The following is an 11762-nucleotide window of genomic DNA, read 5'->3' as shown; positions in this document are numbered from 1 at the left end:
ATAATTCTCTTCTACACCACACAAGTAATATACTAAAAAAAAATTATAACAGTGTTAACATTCTTACATAATTACATTCTTAAATAATTATCTTCTACACCACACAAGTAATATATTAAAGAATTATTACAAAGTGTTAACATTCATACACCACACCCACAATGTTCCATCTAATTAATCATTAAGCCTGTTCTTGCATATATCTTGATTGACACATACCTTTATATTTATGTTTAAACTCCTCAATTCTCTTACTGTTTTTTATGTCCACACTTAAATTATTCCATAGTTTTACCCCACTTATGGAAATACAAAATCTTTTTTTGGTTGTACGTATAGCATGAATTTTATAATTTAACTGACCCCTTAAATTGTATCCCCCTTCCCTTTCATTAAATAGTTTTTGAATTCCACCAGGTAATAAATTGTTTCTGGCTTTATACATACATACATATACAGGTTGATGAGAGCAATGGGACTGAACCAAAATATTAAGGTTGTGGGCAATAAAAATCAAAACACTGAGCTAAAAGACAATAAACACGCTATACAGCTGAGGGGAGCTTAACTGGGACCCGTTTCACCAAGGCCAGATTAACGCAAGGGCCAGGGCACATAGGAGGGTTCAGACCCCGGAAAATACAGGGGGCTGAATTTTAGGTTTGGTCAAATACAGTATTTACGGTATAAATGCTTCGTTATATTTGTTATTTTAATTTGTTTGCTTTCCCTTCTGTCTTGATGCTTTGCTTTGGCTGGTTTATGGGTATCCAGTGGGAGGGTTGTAAAGTGTTAGAAGTCAGCTGTCAGCCCATCAGTGTAGCGCATACTGTTACCTCTCCATGGTGTCTGGTTGGGAGTATCTGTGTTAGGCTATTAACTACCTTTGGGCAAGTCTGTTGCTGTACTCAACTTTATTTCAATGTTCAGTCTTAAACAACCTCCCTTTTTTCCTTTCCTCTCCTCCATCAGTCCATAAGCCCTCCCCCAGCCCTCCCTTTTCTTTACAGCCAAGCCCCAGTTACATAAGACTGTCGAAACTGTTGTTTTCCAGTTGGACTCAATGGTGTGTGTGGAAACTGTGGGAGCAGAGGGTGGGGCATTGCAGCTCGTACACTGCTGATGGCCATCCCAGGAATGCATCCTCTCTGTGGGTCTGGGCTGCAGCCAACCATGTGGCCTCCCAGTGTCACCAAAGCACTGAGACAAAAAGAGACCGAGCACTTTTGAGTTTTTCTTTTTTTGTGTGTGTTGCCATATTGGCAGTACATATTGAGGTTGTTTAATACTGCATGTGTTGATTCTTTCTTCTGCTGTTTTATAGGTAGAAACCACAAAATTCAGTTGTACCTGCCTGCCTCACATACCTTTGATGAATACAAATACAGTTTTAGTAATATTTAAAGAATCCCCCTCAAGCAACATTCACTGGTGAAAAGGTTCAGGCAGAGGCAATGACAGTCTTCTCTCTGCTGTACCTGACATAAAGAGGTTTAGCTAACACTACCCAACACCTACTGTTAATCCTATTTCAAATTGTACCCTCAACCATGAAATCCACTCACAAGAGGAAAAATTCATAGTTATGCAGTGCAAAGGCATTACAGAGATAATCTTTCTTCTACCACTGGCTTTAAAGCACCAAAAGCAAGCAGATACAATTAAAGCATGAGTAGGTTTTCTGAGTGAAAAAAGGCAAAGAAGGAAGGGTAGAGTTTTTGTGAAATTAGGTTATGTGGGAAGTAAAAAGAGGAATGGTATCACACTGTGTCAGCGGGTGGTGCCAGACATGTGGCAGACATTGGTGGTAACCGCGCTTAAGGTTTTTTGCCAAAGCTTGATTTGACCCAGTCCTATTCAGCTTCCTGATGGTGGTTGCAGAAAGTTAATCACATATACTCTTCTAGGCCTTGTGGTCTGCTGACCCAGCACCGATCCCAGAAAACCTGCATGGGTCTGGATGGCTGATTCTCAGCAAAACGTTTTTTGCACGACTGTCACAAGTCAGAGTTCACAGAGAGGAGGAACAAACAAGCGCGGGCTTCTACCACCAAGTCCTCTAACTTTAAATGAACTCAAATTAGGCTGAGGTTCAATGCTCATTCTTGACCTTGAAAATGGAAGTCACTGATTGATATCTGTTCTGGAGCTTTTGTCAGGAAATGGAGCAGATGGAGTTTGCCCAGTTTTCATGGAACTGTGGCTGTTTGAATTTCCATTTTTTGGAGTGATTTAAGGACTTCTTGTCCATTTCCAGATTTTAAAAAGAGGTTCACAGTGCATAAATGATTTGGCTGATATATTGATGTCATCAGGCTCATCTGGTTTGAGACTTCAAGCTTGTGAAAGAAAGTCTTTGTTACAAACAAGGGTGTTGAGTTTGAAAGCATTTTTCACACAGGGAGGGGCTAATGAAAGACGTTATCAAGCTGCACTATGGGAAAAGTAGGATCCAGAGTTTTGAGGGCATGACTCATATTAGGGACTAAAGATCAGTATATCTTGGCCTTTGCTGCTACTTTGATTTTGACCACTTTTTTATATAATTTTTTTTTTAATCTCTTGCCCTCTCCAGCCTTATATATAAATTGCTGGCAAACCCTTTTAAGGTTTGCTTATATTTGGGAAACTAAAACTACTTGGTCAAGGCAACAGCTAAAAGAAACTAATGAGTAAAAGATTTGATGCAAACTGATCTTGGGTGTCAAATTAATAGTTATTTCTTTGCTTTTGAGACAAAATAAGTCACTTGTCAAGAGTTTCAGATCTAGAAACGAGAATCTAGTATTTCTTCTTGCTTATCAGTGGCAAACTTTAAAAAGCTTCTGAAAGTATATCATTCTGAAAAAGTTGAGCACTGACTAGAGAGTACTCATCTTGTGAATAAAAGTCCTGAACTGGTTCAATACAGTTGTTTTCCATGCAGAACTTATACATTTCTGTCAAAAAGATGTCAAAAACTAACCAGGAACAACTTGGGATCAGTGTGAACTGTACCCAGTTAGGGGGTTGCAGGCTGACAGGAGGCAGTAAAGAAAGGAAGTAGTGTGACAGGGGATGGCAGGGTGGGTGTCACCAGGTACGATTCAGTATCTCAAGAGTTTCGCCTGGCTGATCAGGGACGACAGGACCGCTGCTCCCAACCTTCAGTCAGCTGTCACATGAGGTCACAGCAGAAGACAAAGTATGCAAGTTGCACAGCGTACAGGCCAGACACACGTCGGCTACATGTGCTGGCATTCAGTGGTGGGCACTTCACGTGAAGTCTGACACCACCCGCTTGTTTCAGACTTGGCACGCGTGGACCGATAGGAAGTGATGTGGTGCTGAATTTAATTTCTCCATAATTTCTATTATCTTGGCGGTCACGGGTTAACATTGGGGAGTGAAAATGAAGGAATAAAAACACAACAACTTGGATTAGAGCGGGAGGAAAAATGAGGGAGTTCAGAGGGTCGTATATCATTAAGCAATTGAGAAAGTTAATTAGGCAGCTCTGATAATTATTGCCATAGCAACCTGAGCGCACTCATGCAGATTTGATTAACGAGGTGCCATTTATCTGTACTGACTAGACAAGAGGGCCTCCACAGAGCTTGAGAGCCCCCTAAAGGTGGAAGATGTGTAATGTGTGCTTTGTTCTTACAATTGATTTAAAGAATATAAATACAGATGGCTACTTCTACTGCAGAAAAAAGCTGTTTCTACTTCTCATATCAGGGAGAAATCTGAGTGAAACAAAGCTTTAGTCCTCTGTCTCATGGTGTCATACTACAGACAGATAATCTGAAAGGTTTGGCAGTTCAGAGGTTTTCCCATTAAAATAAAAGGTATTTCTATTTTCATAAGAGTCTGTCTATGGCATATGGTGTTATAAACAAAATGTTAGTGTAAAGAAAGCTAACGTGCATCTAGAGAAGTGAAGGAGACATAAGGGTGTTTGTGGATTACAGTACACATGTTGCCCTCTGGTGGAAAAGCAACATTAAAGCTTGCATGGCTGGCTGCTGAAGGGTGGCTGGAGGCTTGGTTAGCAGTAGGCAGCATATTGTCAGGTACAGAGAGACTTCACTGTGTGGCAGGGACAATTATTAATGGCTGCTAAGAGAGTACAGCAGTAATACGAAAAATAATTTTTTTTAAAAACCCACACTGCATTTAAAACGTCAAGCCAGGCCATTTCAAAAGCAATAGCTGTCACCAATCAGGAAACAATTCAAAAAGAAAAAACAGATAGGTGCTCAGAATCTTCAGAGAGTATTTTCATCAGCGTGGGGAGAAAATAACACGTTTAGCATGTGCTAAAGACATTCTATAAAAAAAAAAAGCTTAATTATCACTCTCAAGGGCTTTTTTGCCATAGCTGGCACCATTGGCAGCATCCAGACTAAAGTGAATACATGAAAGTAAAGTAAGCTCAGTGGGAGATTTCTCCAGGGACCCACTAATCCTCCTCCACATCATTTCACACACAGCCAAGTGAGAGGTATGGATTATACTTTATTATACAAATATCAAGAATAGATGAATGATGAATAACATTCATATCAATTATAGCCCCCTCACTCTGTTACATAAATATCTCACAATGGCACTTGCTTAGAAAGCCACATTCCAGTATAAAAATAGAAAAAGAGAAAAAAAACTGTTTCATTGTCACAAATACCAGTTTCTTTACTGAGTTCCTTAGAAGTCAGTCTTCACCCACAGTTCACAGCCCTGTCACAGTCTATTACAGGTATGTTTGGTGTTCCTTTCCTGGTGCCATTTTCTTCCTATTTTTATGAGTAAAACATCTACTGACCAAATAGAATTCACACAGAGCAGAACTCATACAGTGGTTGGTGAAGAAAACTTATGACAGAAAGGAATATAAGAACATTTAAGACTAAATGTTTGCAAACAGAGAGAGCTGGCCTATACTGGCTAAAACAGTGTGTACTACTGTAAATCAATAAAAAAAAAAATTCCACTATCAGATGAAGCCTTCAAAGATATTAAATGAGGCAAAAAGTAACACAGTTGCACTGCTCTTATAAAGTATACATTTATCACCAGAGGAAAAAGAGCTGCAGTCTAAATCTAGTTACAATTAAGAATTGTTGTGAGCGAATATTAAAAAGCTGCAATAATCAATGTTTTATATTAACAACGGCATAAATTGTTATGTACATATGAAAGCTGTAACTGGTAGTGGCAGCCCCACAGACAATTATCACCAAATTCTGAAGTTCACCTAAGCTCTACATAGCACTTTAACCACTTGCAGGTCATTGTTCCTCTTTGTTTTTCTGTTTTCAGTGCAGAAACTCTCACCAGCCTAACTTACAGCAGTTTTCCCACAACCAGAGCTTCCAACAGTTATGCAGTGGAAAGCGTAACAGAGCTAAAAGCAGACGGAAGGCTAGACTTATGCTCTGTTTCCATTCTAGGAATCTAACGAGTGGTATACCCCATACTTCTGTTAGGTATTTTTTAGTCAGATAGAAATTGGTTAGATACTTGTTGTATTAGAAATGTTTAGTGGAGACAGGATGTCTAGTTTAAATGCTTAGTCATTCTTATGAGTTTTCTGCAGGGTGCATCTAGGCCAAGGATAACTAGATAGAAAATTTGACTGTCAGCAGGCAGGATGATTATTGTTATTATTATGATACGTTTTAACCGTAATCTTAATCATAGGCTTAATATCAGGACATGTCCCTGAATGTCCTGTATGTTCTTAGATACACACCACTTAATCAACACTCACACACATTGATTTTCTCCATGTTTTGACTACTGCTACGGTCAGCTGTGAAGCTGGCATATCAGGTGACGCCACGGTTTGACGTCGCTGTGTAGAATGGGGTTAGCCCAAACCAGATATAATGTACAGGCCTGTTGGGTTCGGGGTCTTTCATTCTTCATCTGCCTGCGCGCAGTATTGGAGGTGGAGGATACCTGGACGTGTAATGTTAATTTTACCTGTGATTCTTTGAATAAACCAGCACGTTTTTTTTTTATATATCCAAGTGGTCCGCTTCATCTCTCTGAGTTCCTGGTTAAAAGAACCGGAAATAGCTTTCACTTCCATTAACCATCACCAAGCCTCCAGGGTTGACACAGACTGTCCTGCTTTGTTTTTCCACTGTATTTTCTCTCTGTCGGTCTCTGTGTAGAGGTAGGGGCTGCTCCTCTCTAACACACACAATCAGCTGTGTGTTTACACACAATGCTTCTAATGTTAATGCATGAGGCGTGAAGATGCTGGCATTTAACCAATCACCGACTACTGCTCTGTATGCACGACACGCCCTCCCCCAACACGGTCCTGGTACTTCTGATAGTTCTTGTACTATCTCCTTTGGTGTCCTCCAAAGTAGGCTAAGTGTAGTAAAAACACATGCAAAACCTGTGAAGAGCGTTACTCAGCTTGACCAGCTTGGCATGTTTCAGTAGGTTCCTATGATGAAAAAAACCCTTAAGGAAGAGTGTAGGAGCAGTTTATCAACCAGCTGTTGAACAAGCAGAACGTCTTCACCACTTTGCCCGTGGACCACTCACCAAAGTCCTCCTTTTAACTTAAACCTAGTGCTTGTAATGCTAATGTTTACGGTGTGAAGAGTGGGTATTTAACAAAGCAGGGCAACACCTCATGAAGATAAGCAACAGCTTTTCAAAATTTTCAACACATCTTTAAACTGAGAATACTGTATGTCTATGCTGTCTCAACAGCATGTTCTGCTGCTCCCATACCGTATAGCCACAAAATCAACTGATGCAGCTCTAAGTACATATGCTAATGTTATAATACTTGAATTTCACCTTGACAGTAATGATGAAAACTGTTACATACTGTAGAAAGGCAGTCGCTGAATGGATATATGTTGAATGACAATTGCTGAAAAAGATCCCACAATAATCAGTATAAAAATGGGGTTTGATGTAATAAAAATCTAACAAAGTATAGATTTAACTTAGACTGATTTACAAAGACAAACAGTATTATTAGAATTTACTGTTCTTTTACCCAGAAATTGTTACCAAAGCAATACTTAACAGTGTTAGGTATTTTTAGTCAGATAGAAATTGGATAGATACTTTATGTATTAGAAATGTTTAGTGGAGATAGGATGTCTAGTTAGACTGTTAAATGCTTAGTCATGCTTATGAGTTTCTACAGGGTATATCTGGTCAAGGATAACTAGAGAGAAGAGTTGATGACTGTCAGCAGACAGGGTGTTTAATATTATTATTATGACGTGTATAACTGTAGCCTTAGCCATAATATGTTCTTATGTTTGAGTCACGACATGTTACTAGAAGTCGTGTGAGAATGTTTTTAGTTACACACCACTTAATCAACAGACACACACACATTGATTTGCTTCATGTTTTGACTACTGCTATGACCAGCTGCAAAGCTAGTAACAGAGACGTCTCGGTTGACGTTTCTGTGTAGTATGGGGCTAGCCCCACCGAGGGGATATAATGTATAGGCCTGGTGGGTTCAGGGTCTTTCATCTTACATCTGCCTGCGTGCAGGTTGGAGGTGCAAGATGCCTGAGCGTGTAATGTTAATTTTTGCCTGTGTTCATGGAATAAATCAACACTATTTTGTAGTTACTTGGACTGCCTCGTCTCTCAGAGTCAGTATGGTAAAAAGTACCGGGTACAACAACAGGTAGTGAAGAAAAATACAATCCTATGAAGATGTTCTTGGCAAAACTATGGACAATACTACATTCAGCTTCAGGATATTAAATGATATATTAAACAGTGCGTTTAACAGTACAACAGGTTATTGTACTGTATACATCTACAGCTTCCACTGGCTCCAACAAGATATTTTATAGCTAATTAACTTTAGCTAAACGTGTAAATCAGATGATAATATCTAAAGCACTTGTGGTTTTATCATGCTCTGATGAAATCTGAGGAGCATGGTCTGAAAATGAAAGTGTTCCTTAATTGATAAAACATGCTAATTATCAAACTAATATTGTCTGAAAACAAAATAGATATAAGGTTTAACTGGATTACTGAAACAAAATTAATGTATAAACCATCAGTGATAACTGGGGGTCTCTGATGGACTAATGGCTGGGATTCAGCACTCTCGCCACTGCAGCCCGGGTTCGATTCAGGGTTGCGTCGGGAAGGGTATCTGGCATAAAACAGGTGCCAAATTTCACTGTGGCGACTAACGGGAACAGCTGAAAGTGACTGACAGGGCGGTGCAGCCGAAAGTAGAGTAGAGTAGATCAGTGATAGGTGATAGAATCAATGTAATAAAAATGTCCATGGAATAAGCACAGAAATGATTTTATCCTGTTGTGATGGCTCAGTTGTAACTTTGGAACCACTGTTCTCAGCTTGTGATTCCAACAGAGTGAACATGAAATATGGCTGTCAGAAGGTCCCATACTTCACCTGAGAGCCTGCTATATGAGCAGTGAGGATGCAGGCTTCTTCCCAGGCCAGGCTTCTTTGGCATATTTCTTTTTGTGTGGTTCATTCAAAGGTTCTGCAGTGTAAGGTCCTGGTGCAGAGCTGCTATTAAGGGTAATGGGTGGCTCCGCTAAGGTTGGTGTCACATCCATGTCAGGATCAAGGTTAGGGAGAGGCACAGGCAACCCTCCCAGGATGGCTGCTGGTCCCTGTGATGCAGTGTGGTGGTGGGTCGCTCCTTCGTGGCTGGTTGGAGGAAGGTCCCCATACAGACTTCCACTGACTGGTAGGCCATGCATCCCACACACAGCAGCCTCCAGTCCCAATGAGCTGTGATCTTGTGTCTTCTTTTTCTAAGTAATGTCAGGAGTTACACCAATTTTTCTTGTTTTTTTTACAATAAATACATTTACATTTTCCAAGACTGATATCAAATGACAAATATCTTTAGCACAGCAGCATGTGGTCAAAAAAAAGTACATGCATCCACCATATGGACAAGAGATGAATGTAATGATCCAAATGAGTTTTGCTTTGCCTTTATAAAATCCTTAAACCACTAGACTAATAGTTTCTTGAGTGCATCATCTCATTAAATAATTGATAAGAGGTTTGTGATTAACACAAAGCCAATACATTTTCACGTTTTGTTCTATGAAATAAATGACATTAAGAAATACCCCACTATACATTTTTAATACTTTTACATGTCTTTAATGCCAGACTGATATGATTATAGACTACTTGATTATAGAGTCTTGTATTCTTGGATGAGAGATATGACAAACTACAAGTTGGTACCCGACAGATCACAGCCTGCTATCATTCATGACCTGCAGGTGCCAGGGACCAGAAGAATGTAAACACAGCGTCTGTAGTGTGTGTAATACTGGACCCGTCTGTCGGTTGCACGGTAATAATATTAAATTTGTTTTGTGATTATAATAATTACCTAATTTTTACACCTGTGAACACAAGCTGAATGGATGCCAACTTAACACACTTATGTTCGGTACAGACACAGCAAACTTTCTTTGTCAGTGTGAATTCAGTACCTTCCATTATGGAGTGTAAGAAAAGGTTTTCTGACACTTGTTAATAATAAATAAATATCAACTTCATAGTTACCTTTTTTGGGACAAATGCTGTCTGAATCATGTTCCTGAAGCATCCAACTGAGGGTTCAACATCCTCTGTGCCAAAAAAAAAAAAAGCAAAATATGCCATTTCCTGTCTCAAGCACACTTTTATTTTAAAAGTCTATGTGTGGAGATGAAAAATGCAATCACTCCATATTTCTGTTTGTCTTTACCTAGATTGATGATTTCCTCTTCATCACTGAAGGACACGTGGGAACTCCTCCTTCTCTTGGGCCTCTGAATGTCGAGATCGCCCTCCTCAATGGTAAGGCTGGAGATGTGCTTATTGTGGGTGGTGTTGGACTCCGTCAGGTTCTGCACCCAGATTGTGACAAGACAAGTTGAAGAATAAGATTATTTCACCCAAAGGGGCATAAAAATAATCAGGTTGTCCTAAAAGTCACATTTAAATTTGTAAAAAGAAACAGTTTATTCTTAGGGCTGGACACTGGGATACTATCTGAGGCTACGTCCTTTTGTCTAAAATGAAAACCAGCGAAAACTAGAAATTACTGTCTCTACAGCTTTGTCAGATCCCAAGAAACACACTTTCTTTTGCAAATGCATCTGGGGTTTGGAGCTGTTCACATTCAGGAGTTTTTGCCAAAAAAAGATTCCCCTTTAACTCCAGACTGTTGGTGTGCGGCTTGCCGTAACACATTTTTAACAACCAACAGTGGCAAACAAAGATTGAGTCCACTCACATCGAGCTCCGTCTCAGGCAATCCCTCCTCTTCAATGCTGCCTTGAGTCTGGGGCTTTTCCCCGAGAATGTAGACGTGTGTAGATGCCGACATGGAGGAGTCTGCTGGAACCTGCTGGGGCTTGTGTGGTTCCAGAAGTATTTATCTCAGGAAAGTTCTGTGTGCTAAAAAAGAAAAAATGCCAAAGACCAGTTTTTAGTTCCCCTGTTATTATAGACACCCCACACAATTACTATAAAAAAAGAGTATTATACAACATATAAATATGTTTTTACCTTAGGAGTTCTCTCAGTCAAAGGAACTAATGTGTACTTGTGTGGATCTCAGTTCAAAAATCCTAAAAAAAACTTTTTTTTGCATGACTGACAATCCATGCACCAGAACTGCACTTACAGATGTAATTATGAAATTCCCAGAAAGACAGCTTGCAATGTGTTTGACATTTGATTTTAGGGCTGTAGTGATTATTCGACTTAATCAATTATGATAATTAGTCGATTTGCATATTAATCGTCGACTTGTCATATGTAGGAAACAAAAAAAAAATTGTAAGACAAGTTTCAGTTTCACACTCCAGAGCAGATGGTGGTGGTAATGCGCCAAAAGCTGGATGCCAATCGCCCTTTAAGAGGACGCAGAAGAAGATAAGTAGGAAGTAGGCAGTAACGCGAGTATGGATACACATAGCACTAGCAGCATGGCGTGTCCAGGGAACATGAAAATACCGCGACTGTGGTCACCAAAGGTTTGGCAGTATTTTAAGCACATACCAAACAACATGGTGCTCTGCAAAGCAGAAATGGCGTTTCACAACAGCACCAGCACCATGCAGGAGCATTTGAAAAGGAAACATCCCGGGGCAGTTTCTTAGGACAACAGTGGAGGTGGGCAGCTGTTGACCTCAACTGGGTACATTGTCGGATGGTGGAAGGAGTACTTCGAGGATCTCCTCAATCCCGGCGCCATGTCTTCTGATGAGGAAGCAGAGGCTGAGGGCTCAGAGATGGACTCGTCCATCACCCAAGCTGAAGTCACTGAGGTAGTCAAGAAGCTTCTCGGTGGCAAGGCACCGGGGGTGGATGAGATCCACCCTGAGTACCTTAAGTCTCTGGATGTTGTTGGGCTGTCTTGGTTGACACGCCTCTGCAACGTCGCATGGCGATCAGGGACAGTGCCTCTGGACTGGCAGACCGGGGTGGTGGTCCCTCTTTTTAAGAAGGGGGACCCAGAGGGTGTGTTCCAACTATAGGGGGATCACACTCCTCAGCCTCCCCGGGAAAGTCTATGCCAGGGTACTGGAGAGGAGAATTCGACCGATAGTCGAACCTCGAATTCAGGAGGAACAATGCGGTTTTCGTCCTGGCCGTGGAACACTGGACCAGCTCTATACCCTCTTCAGAGTGGCAGAGGGTTCATGGGAGTTTGCCCAACCAGTCCACATGTGCTGCGTGGATCTGGAGAAGGCATTCGACCGTGTCCCTCGCAG

The 11762-nt window shown here is 40.6% G+C and overlaps 1 protein-coding gene across 3 annotated transcripts in view; it reads right to left on the bottom strand.

The window, feature by feature from the left end:
- Positions 1–7617: 7617 nt before the first annotated feature.
- ppp1r8a (protein phosphatase 1, regulatory subunit 8a) overlaps positions 7618–11762 on the bottom strand; it is a 13091-nt gene continuing 8946 nt past the window's right edge. For 2 of the 3 annotated variants that reach the window (XM_020606427.1, XM_020606428.1), the window contains exons 2-5: positions 10277–10440; positions 9746–9887; positions 9562–9626; positions 7618–8786 (exon numbers count right to left, since the gene is read on the bottom strand). In XM_020606427.1, the coding sequence (XP_020462083.1) occupies positions 8427–8786; positions 9562–9626; positions 9746–9887; positions 10277–10369 (660 nt within the window). In that variant the 5' untranslated portion in view covers positions 10370–10440 and the 3' untranslated portion in view covers positions 7618–8426. Of the gene's footprint in view, positions 8787–9561; positions 9627–9745; positions 9888–10276; positions 10441–10551; positions 10620–11762 lie in introns of those variants that run through there. The other variant, XM_020606426.1, reaches the window with a different exon arrangement.

This window comes from Monopterus albus, unplaced genomic scaffold (genome assembly GCF_001952655.1).
Source record: "Monopterus albus unplaced genomic scaffold, M_albus_1.0 scaffold77.1, whole genome shotgun sequence".
Lineage (NCBI taxonomy): Eukaryota > Metazoa > Chordata > Actinopteri > Synbranchiformes > Synbranchidae > Monopterus > Monopterus albus.
This window is presented reverse-complemented; position numbering and strand designations above follow the sequence as displayed.